Raw genomic sequence first — 12,309 nt, forward strand, 5'->3', positions numbered from 1 at the left:
AGCAGATGGGAATGGCTGACTTTTGCTAATCTGTCTCGTGCAGGGTGGTTCAAAACCAGGCAAGGTTTTCCCTAGTGTCTAAGTGTCTGCATATGCAAATGGATCTCACAGAGTACATTTCTCAGTTGCCATCTGTGTGGTGCCAAGCACCCTGGCTGACTGGCATCTTAGAATTTGCACTTTAGTGATGTTTGTCTGATGATAGCACTACATACAAACCTGAAGACATTAGCAGAGCCTTTCTCCTTTATATCTAATTTGTCCTGTCTGCTTCCTCCATGGTCTTTTCCATAGTAAGGTAAACTTGGTGACTTTTAGCAAGATGAAGTCTTTCTTTCAAAAGAAATGGCTGCTAAGTCAACTCAGGTGGACATTCAGCTATGATCTGAGTTCCTTGGGTCATGCACTGTTGTTGATTTACACCACTGTAGCTGATGCTGTGGCTGAGGAGATCCAGTTAGCACAGCATGGATGTCAACCTAAAGCAGATGTCTGTGCAGGAAAAGGTGAAAAAATGTGTGTGCAAGCCTTTCTGCCCTGCAGAGCTTTTGTAAGTCATGTAGCTTGAACTGCCTGCTGATATTTACTGTAGGCATGTCTATCACTGAGCTCCTGGCCATCTAGTAGCTGGTTATCAGGAACAAGACCTGAAGGCTCAAGGGGCCATCTCAGGCAGTCAAGAATCACTGTACAGGTGATATTTACAAAAGCTTTTCTGGAACTTGGAACTTGGGGGCACAGTCTCTTTGGCTGTCACTGGACTCTACATGCTCAAGACAACTAATTGCTTTTGGAAAAGCTACCTTATATTTGGAGGTACAAATTAACATTGCAATTTAGTTCATTTAGGAAGGGCCAAATCTTGAAATTTGTTACTTCTTGTTGCAACAATCTCATCATCCTCATGCTGGTTGCTAGTGATGGTAGCCTTAAATTTTAATCTTATTCCAGAAACAGTAAAGTAGTAGGTTTTAGAACTGCTCTAATGGATTCTCAGTTCATTTTCATATAGCAAAATAGGACAAACCTGGTGACTTTCCTCAATGTGCATTTCAAGGCTTAACGCAAATATTTCCAAACAATAGTATCATTCACAACACTATATCAGGAGAAAAGCAGTTAAATGCTGTATAGATTCCTCTGGATAAAGATCCTGTTTTTCCTTTGAAAAAGCTGTAGCACAAACTAAGAACTTCCTGTATAACTTCATACATAACTGATAGTACAATATGTGGTTGTAAATAGAATTTTTTAAAAAGCACCCAAAGGAGACTTTATCTAACTTCCCCCAACCCCCCCCCCCATTTTTTTTTTTTCCTAATGATAGAAGCAGATACGTAGCACCCCTGTAACATTGGCTCTTTCTCTTCCTTTCAGATTCCTGAAGAGGTATGTAATCTCTGCTGCAGACTTCCAGCCTCCAGATGGATGCTTCCTGTTTCACTGGACAATTTAGCTACCAGAAAAACTTCTTCCTAAAGACAGCTCTTCTTGGATCACTCAACCAATATCTCAGTTCTGAATAACCATTTCCCAGTCACTGGGGCACAAGGCTTTATTATAAGCATCTGAGTCCCAATCTTAACTTCATTTACACTTGTTGAAATTTGGCTTCCACTAAGTTTGTTATAACAGAGGTCAGAATTCGTATATTTAATACAAATGAAGGGAAAACAGTCTCTTCACTCTAAAATCAAGAAAATGTAGGTTAATGTTATTTAGAAGAAATGCTATTCCTTTCATAGTTCTGAGCTGGGGCTCCTGGTGATGAACAAACCCCCGCTCAACCTTCCCTAATCCTCCCAGATGTCAATACTGAGGTAAAGAGGCTTTTCATTCCTGAAGAAAGAGACCCCAGGGGTGTCTGACAGTAGGAAGAGCCTATACTCATTACTGACATCCAGCAGTCTGCACTGACAGTTTTTTCCTCAGCTTTTCAGCCCTTTTCTTCTCTCTCAGTAAATGAATGTGTGGTCACATAGCAATTAACTGTGTTCTTTTAACAGCCTTGCAGATGCAAAGGGAAAATGAACTTTCTATATTGAAGAAGATATGGATCTGGTTTCTTAATCTTTGCAGTCCCACTTGGCTTAAGACTGAGTGAGGAGAAAGGATGGGATTGTTGAATAAATACTAAATCCAATCTTATCTTCAGAACAAAAGAGGGAAAAAAAACCCAACACAGTTGTTTACAGTTTACAACAGAAAAACTGGATTATTGTAAAATGTTTGATAACATCTTTGAATGCTCTGATCTTAGGCAGCCAGAAACCTTATCTGCATGCAATGTTCCCCACCCTGTGTCAACCACACAGCACTTTTGTGGATCACTGAATCACACTTTTTGAAAGACATCCCTGTGGAGCAAAAGTCATGAATAGGAGTTTTATAGCAGAGGAGTTATTCTCACACTACTGTTTCTTCTTACATCAGTGTTTTCTTTTAGGACACTATGCAGTGTTTCACTTTTAAGAGTATATTGGTATTAAGGAAAAGTTAAGTACTATTTTCCACATAATCCAAAGGAATACCCTAAGTATTACTAATAGAAGTTGGGTAAATTATCGAACATGGCCTCAAAAGTCTCACCCTTGTGACTGCTACTTTGTCCTGTCTACAGTTTTTTTCTGTCTGTTTAAAGTAATTATACACTACATTTCCTATACAATTAGAAGATTAATCTCATACCGTAAATTGCTCAAAAACCTTCTAAAATTTAAATTTAAGTGCAGCAGATACTAGTTTGGCCAGTTAGGAGCACACATGATGATACTTTTATTTATTTTGTATCACATAATATAAAGAGGTATGTGAAAAGATAATCTTTATAGAGAAAGATCCTGTTAATTTCTAATTATCTGCCTGTTTCCCATGACAGAAGCCTGGTTGTTATCTTTTATACCATCACTTGTGGATTTAGTATTTTATGCAAAGAAAAAAAATACAGGTGGTTTTAAAGCACTCAGATTGAAACAGGGTGACTGGCTTACCGGTGAATTGTCAAAATGGTTCCTAACAAAGCCACATTTCCCACAGCTGAAGAATACCACAGAGATTCATGCGAGCCGTGCCTTCTTCGCGACGCATCAGCCGGCAGCCCGCTCTGATCCCTACGTCAACCTGCGTGAAGTCTCCAGCCGCATCAAATTGCCCCTGGGGGAGTACCTCATTGTGCCATCTACTTTTGAGCCTTACAAAAACGGAGAGTTCTGCCTGCGAGTTTTTTCGGAGAAGCAGGCTAAAACACAGTGCGTACCTTCTCTGTAAAGCCTCCTCTTCTGCTGCTGGAGCAGATAAGGGAAAAGGTCAAGTGTCGCTCCCGTGTTCTGTGCTCTATCTTCTCCCTTAACCAGGAATTAATCAGCAAAATAGGCCCATTTCTAGGACCTGTTTTCTTATGTAGGCTATCATATGTGGCACACCCACATCAATGGTAAGCACTGGAGGGTAACTAGATCCCTCAGGTCTGTGAAGGAGAAGCTCCAACAGTTTTAAAGGGAAAGATTTGGGAGTATGATGATGAGGAGATGGTTTTAAAAGGGTTGTATCTATGCTAGCCATTGAATGAAAAAACAGGACTCTGGATATAAGAAAAGCACAACAAGGCTGGATCTCCCAAAGAAAAGACCTTCAAAGAGGTGAGACAGACGGAGGTGGGATGGGGGAGCATGAGAAGCAGAAAACCTGGGTGATTGTTCTGTGTCTTTGATAACACCTTATGCTAAACCAGCTTGTTTTACTTATTATTTTAAGGCCACACACTAGACTCATAATTTCTGATTGCTTTCCCCCCCCCCCATTTCTTTCCTTAGAATGATTGGTGATGTGGTAGCTGCAAATCCATATGAGGTAAATGTCTTAACTGGGCAGATAATTTTTTTCCTTCTAGCAGACTTTCCTTTATAATGTGGAGGCAAAATGGGAGTGAGAATTTTATTTTTTCCCTGAGCTGAAATTACAGTATGTGTTTGTGCTCAGGAAAAAATATTTATTTTTCTTGTTAGGGGATTCTTTACATTTTTCTTTGGCTTAGTTTCACATGCATTTTCATGTACCTGGGCCCATATGGCACAGAAACTGCACTCCTGTAGCCTGGACTGGAGCACATTATATTGTCCTTCCATCTAGTAAAGGTAGGAGAAGTCAGGGAGGGCACTGAATGAGCCTTTTCATAGAAACAAATAGTGTTCCTGAAGCCTTAGAGAAACTGTAAAAGCAGCCTTCCAAGGAACTGCTGAATTGCTGTGGCCAGGTGCAGCAACATTTTCACTTCAGCTATTTTATGAAACTATGTTAGTAACAGAAGAAAACTTTTTCATCAATCTTAGAAAGTATTAACACCCAAATGAGGGCTGGTCTTGATTTAAGTACTGTCTCTGGTTTGCCATTGCTGTAGAGTAAGTGCTCATTTTCCCTTGCTGTAAACAGTTCCCTGTAAAGCTGCTTTACAATAGCCAAACTCACTTTCTAGAACAACCTTGTAAAACACACTCCTGGTCATCTCTTTTTTCTAGCCCCTTGTCGATAACAAGGATATAGATGATGAGTTCAAGACTCTGTTTCAAAAGCTGTCTGGAGAGGTAAGTGATTAAAGTGAAAGAAAAAGACTCGGACCTCTCTTCTATGATTGTGTAAATATTTGCCTTCCTGTCCAGCCTTCAAAAAACCTTACATTTCTCCCCTTTTATTAAGTTACAGTTTCAGTTTAGTTTAATTTACAATAGAGAAGTTTTACTACATTGTTCCTCTTATTGGTGCAAAATGTGATTTGTGCCTTCAGTAATGCAGGGCACGGAATAACTTTGAAAATAGGGGTGATGGGAATGAGGACTGTGAAATAAATTACCTGTGGAATTAGCATATAATTCCGATGATTGCCTAGTTGGCCAATCCCTTCCTTTTTGTTTAGAAGCCCTGGGAACTGGAAAACTGTTGGCTGAACTTTCTAAAGATTAACATGCCTTAGATGTGGAAGGAAAACAGTCTCTGGATGTCTGACAGCAAATAAATGTAGTTTGTTTCAAGCAATTTTTTTAACTAACACCTAAAGTGTGTTTTCTATCCAGGACTGTGAAGTGACTGCAACTGAACTTCAAACTATCCTAAACCGGGTTTTGGAGAAGAGTAAGTAATGCTACTTAGTTCCCATTGAATAGAGCTGAAAGGCACGTGCTGAAATGGTGAGACATTTAGTTGCCCTTTTTGTCAGAGTGGGCATCTGTGCCATCAGCAGACAGACGGAATCAGTGCTAGCAAAACCCAGCCCTATCAGCTAAGGGTGAGGAAAAAATGAAGTTTTGTCCACCCCCAGCTGAGTTTCTCCTGGCTTATTGAACCTCTAATATGCTGGGAAAAAAATGCCATCTGGTGCTCCCTTTCCAAGCACTGCTAGCTGATGTCCTGCAAAGGCACTATGCTCCCTGAAACTTCTTGGGAGGACCACCACGGTCCAAGTGGACAGATAGAGGCTTACCACCCCCAAATCCAATAGCATTCCTTGCCCCTGTGCCAAAAAAACCCATGTTAATCAACTGAAGGGAAGCAGTGGAAGCAATGACAGATTTCAAGGTTGTGGACATGTCAGAAAAATATTTTTCTAAAAGTACTTCTGACCTGGATTTGTTACCTTTTTTTTGCTTTTTTTTTTTCCCCCAGGAAAAGATATTAAAAGCGATGGATTCAACATTAACACTTGCAGAGAGATGATCAGCCTTCTAGATGTATCTTTTGAACATCATTTAATCACCTTTAAAGTTTCTGGATTTGTTTTGCAAAGCTTTTTGACATTATAAGGTTACATTTACACCTCCATTGTCCAGGTGCATGGCTGAAGGCACAACATTCAGCCAAGCAGCTCTATCAGCTCACGATAGCAGAAACCTGAACCATTTAATCATAATCTGCTTCTCTCACTTGCTCTGCATCTCTTGTTGCTCAAACTTTTTGCTAAAAATAGCAGGGAGGAGAAGCAGGGACCTTCTGCCTGGTTGCAGCTTTGCAGTTCCTCATGCATACACAGTGTGCTTGGCAGAAGGCAGGCTTTAAGCAGAACCTTAAACTTCCATTTCTATGGCAGGTACTGCTTATAGACCACAGAGCCCAAAGCAGCAGAGACAGGCCAGAGAGTCTGTTCAGAGGGAGAAGGTTACAAGTACATGCTGTGCCTCCATCCCTTCTATGTAGCTTGTAGGACATGTGGGATCTAATAAGCTTTGTGTAGCCAAGGGAAAATGAGAGGTCAACACATCTGCCCAGTACTCCCTTGACATGCTGAGAAGGTAGCCAGTGCATTGGGATGGTCAAAAGCCATGCTGCCAAGATGACACTAATGCTGGTCTCATGATATGGTCATGTTGAGGTCAGCAGGGATTAGCTGTGGATCTTGGGGATCACTGGCTGTTAGGATGATTTTGCCCTGCACTCCACAGCCTCCCAAACCCAACTGGGAAAGTCAAAGTACAGCAGTATGTGAGGCAGCTTCTTGTTTCTCTATAATTTTCTGTGGGAAGGGATGGTCAAGGCCCTGAAAGACATGGAAGAAGACTGTGTAGCCTGTCACTGAATCTTTTCACTTACAGCTCCTGTCTCCACTTTCTAACAGTTGTCGGCTGTGAGACCAGTTCTTTTTCTCCCTCAGGGCTTTAATCTACTGTCAACTGTACAAAATGTGAGTGGATCTAATTGTGCTTATATATTTAGCAATCCCATATATCATTCCTTGAGAGTGCAGATAGCCTAGAAATTCTTGGCATGCCTTTAGCTAAGTGAATATAAAACTGTGGGCACGTCTGTGTGAGGTGGAGATGTATTACAAATGAGAATGACTATGTGGTGACACTGTGATGAGTGCTCTATCAGAACTGGTTGCTCTCCAGTTTTGCAAAGGATAGAGGAGAACTGAATTTTGAACCATGCCTTAACACCTCCAGACCAATGGATCCGGCACCTTGGAACTTATAGAATTCAAAAAGCTTTGGATGAAGATTCAGAAGTATTTGGTAACATACTCTTTCTGACTTTCTCCTCTTCCCTCTCAGCTCTGGATAGATCCAGAACTGAGATAGGTTTAAGTCACCACAGGCAGATACACTTGGAAACCTTCCTTATCATGGCTGGAGTTTGTTCCAAGACTCAGAAACACCTCTGATTTAAAAAGTCGCAAACAGATTGTCTTTAAACTTGGCCCAAACACTCTCCATAATGTGCAATACGTTAGGAAAAGCCAGACTAACCCTCTCTCATTGCTGGCAAAGACAGGTCTCTCTCTGCTGCCTGCTGTATTAAAGCTCACATGAATATGTCTCTGCTGTTGCTATGTTACATTGCCAGCTGAGAACCAGCAAGCACAAAGCCATGTGTTTCTAGGACGTACAAATGCCTGGCTTTATAATTTTTAAATCTTGGAGAAGTGCCCAGTTATTTTTCTGATAGAGGGTTTAATATCCCAAGAAGTGCACCCAGAATCAAGCAGTCTAATGGAAGGTCACCATTGGACTTGCTTTGTTTGACAGTACCCCTTTCAGGCAAGACTTATGCTACCATGCTTGATGCTGATCAGCACAGAGGATCTGCCCTGGAGGTTCATGAGATGTTCAGCTGTCCTTCAGACAGAGGCACTGGCTCTGTCCTGAGGCTGGTGCTGGCAGACCAAGCCCTGAAAACCAATTCCAGTCTGAGCTGTACTACTGGGTGGCTTCTAATTCTGGATAATAAAACTACTGGCAGTAAGAAGCATCTGTCATCTCATCTGAAATATTAAGCAAAATGGACTTTGTCCCTTGCAGTCCTTGCCAAACGATAGGACTTTTTCCTCAATGTCCTGTCTGCCACCATGTAACATGAAGGCAGGCAGGCTGCCAGCCCATGGGAATGTGTTTCCCAGTCTGCCTTGCTTGCCAGTAGCTGTTTGAAACAGTTCCCTTGCTCATTAACACGTCAAAGAGTAGATGCTTGGGCTGGTAGGGGCAGTCCTGTCCCAGACATCAGAAACCTGAAGCTGTATCCTCACAGCAGAGAGGATGAAGCAGGGATAGGCACCAATGTCCTGGTTTTAACCTAGCTGCAGGAGCAGGGAGGATGGCAGGGCATGGGCATGCAAACCAAGGTGAAACCCTTGAGGATCCCAGGCTATTTCATTCTGACTGCTACCTCCTGATGAGCCTTGTGTTACGATGTCTTCACTACTGCTGTTACCCAGCCATGAAAGCCAAAGTCTGCCTATCCATGCTTGCACCCTCACACTGCTGTGTGGGTGCACATGGAAAAGTCATTTCCACATTCCCTTGCTCCTCTGCTGCAGGCAATCTATAAGAGAGTGGACAGTGACTACTCTGGTACCATTGACTCCCATGAGATGCGAAATGCCCTGAGAGAGGCGGGTGAGTTTTCTGCTCCTGGACACCATGGGATCACTGCAGTCCCACTGCCAAACACTGGAAGAACAATGGAACCTTTAATGGCTTTGCTTCCCTCCTGGCTCCTAGATCACAGCATTGCCAGTGCCATTCTCCCTGACAGTCACATACTGTCCTGTTGCTGTTATTTACATTAAAACCCATCCTCTGCTTTGCATTATGAACCCTGGATATTTTTGTCCATGCAAGGTCCATTGTTTATCCATCTGATTAGCACTTGCTCTATTTTTGGCCTATCTCCTAATCTAATAGTTCTTTTCCAGAGCTATGTCCAAATCCTCTTTTCAGTTATTTCCTCCCACCACTTTTCTCTCTACTACAGAAGGTGCAAGCCAAGGCATGCCCCAATAATATCGTCTCTGATGTGTGCTATTTGGAGCAGTGTTTGCCAGCTCAGGGACATCTAGAGGAGCACTGTTGTGTTGGGGTTTTTTGTCTGTCTTGTGCTTGATGAAGTCTATGTAAACAAGCCAGAGACAGAAATAGCACTAATATAGGCCTGAATAGAGCCCAATGTGTTATGTGAGCAACTGGCTTTGCTGCAATTACTGCTATTCAGCTGCAGCACCAAGAATCACTAATTAGGAGTTTATCTGGGGAACACAGGACTGGTTATGCTGTGAAACAATGTGAAATATGCAGTCTGACAAAATGCTGTGGGAGAATTTTATGCCTCTCTTCACCCAGCACAACGGGCTTCGGAAAGGACCCACAGCACTGGTGGGTGTCGGAGTCCAACAGACCTTCTGTGAGGAATAGTCCTCAGTCCTTCATCCAGGTCTGCCTGCAGCTGCATGGATAAGTCACATCTAAGGCAACATGTTCACCTGCTGTGTAAGTGATTCATGTGCCTCCCGTGCCTTCAGGTTTCACTCTCAACGATCAGGTGCAGCACACCATTGTCACACGCTACGCCTGCAGCAAACTCACCATCGATTTTGACGGCTTTGTGGCCTGTATGATCCGCTTGGAGACCCTCTTCAGTAAGTGCCTCTCCTTTCATCAGCCAGAGGCAATTCCTGAGAACTTTGGGACTTAGTTAAGTATTTGGTGTCTTTTAACCCTGAGTGTAGCAAGTTGCATGGAAACCTGAGGATGCCAGCAAAACTGTGTCCATTGGAGAAAGCAGCAGAGAAACAGCAGCAGACTTTCTGGCTGTATGACCATGGAGGGCAGGGGACATGTTTTCATAACCTACCATGCTCTTCTGCTTTACAGTCGTCTGCACTTCATGGTCAGTGCTCTGGCCCCCAAGTTGTCCCAGCTGCTATAAATTTACCATTTATTATTTACATTCCTTACTCAGACCTGATCAACAGGTTTGTTCCTGGATCATACCAGATGTGACTGCATCAGATTTTATAGTTGTCCTGCTGCCAGCTCTCAGTTTGCTGATCTAGATCTGACTATTTCACCCCGTGAGGCAGCTTAGAAATGACTTGTTAAGAGGAAAGAACAACACCTGTAATATTCTCTTTCAGAACCATTATAGATTTCCAGTATATAACGGCAAAAAGCCAGACCTCTACATTTTGTCAGACATTCTCTAAATGCCAAACTCTGTGGTTTATATCAATTTTTCCCCCCTCTTCTATCTTCCAGAAGTGTTCCACCTTCTGGACAAAGACAAGAGTGGAGTAGTCCAGCTCTCTCTGGCTGAGGTGAGGCTGGTCAGATTGCAAGACTATCTGGTTAAGTTGCAGCCATGGACCATGCAAAATTGTATTTATTTAAAATCACTATTATAAGTGGTAAGCTCAATAATGTTAGAAAGGGAAAGTTTTTTTATGTGAAAAGGTTCTTCAGCTCAGAAGGCCCGTCTTAATTAGTAGAATGGACATTTGCTTTATATGAGTAAAAAAGTAAAGATATATTCAAGACCCCTAAGGTTGCTGGAGAAGATGCTTACACAGTGTGTTTCACTGTCTACTTTTAGAGGGCAGAGGTCAATTTATTAGAAAACACACTGCAGGGTACTGTTGTTGCCTGGCAGAGAATGTACTGATCAACCTGCCAGAATTAAAAGAGACCTTTAAAGATGTCAGGTCTTTTTTCCCCCCACATTGTTTTCAATGCAAATTTCTTCTGTTGAAGCTGTAATAAAAGCAATCAGCTTGAGTCTACAAATTTATCTCAGGAAACAGCTGGAAAGGTGCCCCACGAGGTCCATCCAATTAGTCCTCTCAGCTGAAGACTGTCTCAAAGAGAGGAGAATGGTTAAGAAGCCCTGTGACCCTCAGTCACAGTTAGTTAAATATTGCATATTCTGACACTAAGATTTTTCAAAGGTCATGCAGCTTGCTCTGGAGAGCTGGTCTTCCCTCAGAAGAGACCTCATTTGCAATGTGTGAGGCTGATCCTGGCAATAAATTTCCCCAAAGTTCCAGAGCAGATCGTTCCCACATGTACCACAGATTAGAACACAGCTCCAGCCTTTCCCAGCTTGTTCTCCCAAAGCCATAGTATAGTGCCCCAGTGACAGCCTGTGGACCCTCCAGGTGGCCTGACTCCTTGTTCTGTTTCTCCCACAGTGGCTATGCTGCACACTGGTTTGAACCATGGTTGATGAATTCAGCAGAGACCTCCAAGGCTCTTCTGAACATGGAACCACTCATTCAGATTCTTCTTGTTATAAAAAGCAGAGAGAAAACCTTTTTGTTACTAGCAAGTTATTTTAAGTCCACTAAAGATGAAGTGATCTCTTGTCAGTTATAAAATAAATACACGCTTAAATAAAAAAAAACAAATTAAAAAAATAACCCAACAAACCCAAGCCTAAACTTCTTTATTTTTCCTACCCAAAGAGTATTTCTGTGTTTCACTCTGAAATGTTACAAATTGGACTAATGGCAGGTGGATCCATGTGGCTTTACTTTGACTTTGGACTGTGCATCAAAGTTTAATAGTGTTTGAAATCCTGGAAGTGATCTCCATTGCCTGCAATGTCCAGCATATGTTTCACAGAGAGAAACCCATGCTCAGAGCAAGGGCAAAATTTGTGTTGCTGCTCTGGCTACCTCCCTTCCCAGCCAGATATCCACTTGGGCTCTGCTGAGCACCTGCAGAAGTTGAGGATGAGGATCTTGGTTGCAGATTATGAGCTGCTGAGAGCACAGGGGAACTGGGCAGAGACACAGCCACAAGGATGAGCAGGGAATTAGGCAAAAAATGCTGGCACTTGTCCACAAGGAACTTTTCCTCAGGGAAGGGAGCAAGGATGGAAGGCCATAGGTAATTTGCTACAGTTATTTCAGCTGAGTTTTTCTCCTAAGGGTGCTTGCCCATATGTGTACTTCAGTGCCCCGAGGTGGAGTTTGGAGCTCTAGGAAGTGAATGATTGGAGCTCAGAAAATCATAAAGCCAAGTGTGAGGGGAGGAACATAAAATGCACCTGCAGGAGGTCCAGTAATTTGAGAGTGTGAGGGATGTGCTACTGGAAAGAAGATGGAAAGAAGAAACTGAAGCTAAGAGTCACTGGCTAACAGTGATACTTTCCTAAGGTCTTGTAAAACCTTTGTTCTTTAAAGAAAATCTCCCTGCATTTAAGGTCACAGTATTATTAAGAGTAATAGTGCAACAATACAGGCAAGATAATCTAGAAGTCTTTTTTAAAAATCAGAAAATATTTCTGGGACTCATGGGACTCATGGTAATGACCTGATGAGACAAGAAGTCTTTGACCCTTCTCCCCAGGAGCAGAAGGAGTGAGTGCAGGCAGACTCACTCAGGGCAGATGTGAGGCCAACACTCCATCCCCCTCTGTCTTCCATTCTGTTTGAGAGGGACCTGTCTCCCTGCCTGCTTGTTTCTAAGCTCTTTCTTTGAGCAGGAAGAAAGCTCTTGTTTGGTTCCCGACTCTGAACATGAAATGCCTTGTGACAACCACCAAGACTCT

General features: G+C 42.5%; 1 protein-coding gene across 1 annotated transcript in view; it reads left to right on the forward strand.

The window, feature by feature from the left end:
• Window positions 1-11,136, forward strand: part of LOC127383079 (calpain-8-like) — a 30,613-nt gene extending 19,477 nt beyond the window's left edge. The window contains exons 11-21 of the mRNA XM_051615468.1: window positions 1,378-1,389; window positions 3,037-3,248; window positions 3,813-3,849; window positions 4,515-4,580; window positions 5,067-5,124; window positions 5,656-5,720; window positions 6,930-6,998; window positions 8,300-8,378; window positions 9,281-9,397; window positions 10,017-10,075; window positions 10,946-11,136. Of these exons, the coding sequence (XP_051471428.1) occupies window positions 1,378-1,389; window positions 3,037-3,248; window positions 3,813-3,849; window positions 4,515-4,580; window positions 5,067-5,124; window positions 5,656-5,720; window positions 6,930-6,998; window positions 8,300-8,378; window positions 9,281-9,397; window positions 10,017-10,075; window positions 10,946-10,969 (798 nt within the window). The 3' untranslated portion in view covers window positions 10,970-11,136. The remainder of the gene's footprint in view (window positions 1-1,377; window positions 1,390-3,036; window positions 3,249-3,812; window positions 3,850-4,514; window positions 4,581-5,066; window positions 5,125-5,655; window positions 5,721-6,929; window positions 6,999-8,299; window positions 8,379-9,280; window positions 9,398-10,016; window positions 10,076-10,945) is intronic.
• The last annotated feature ends 1,173 nt before the right edge of the window (window positions 11,137-12,309 follow it).

Source organism: Apus apus, chromosome 3, assembly GCF_020740795.1.
Source record: "Apus apus isolate bApuApu2 chromosome 3, bApuApu2.pri.cur, whole genome shotgun sequence".
NCBI lineage: Eukaryota > Metazoa > Chordata > Aves > Apodiformes > Apodidae > Apus > Apus apus.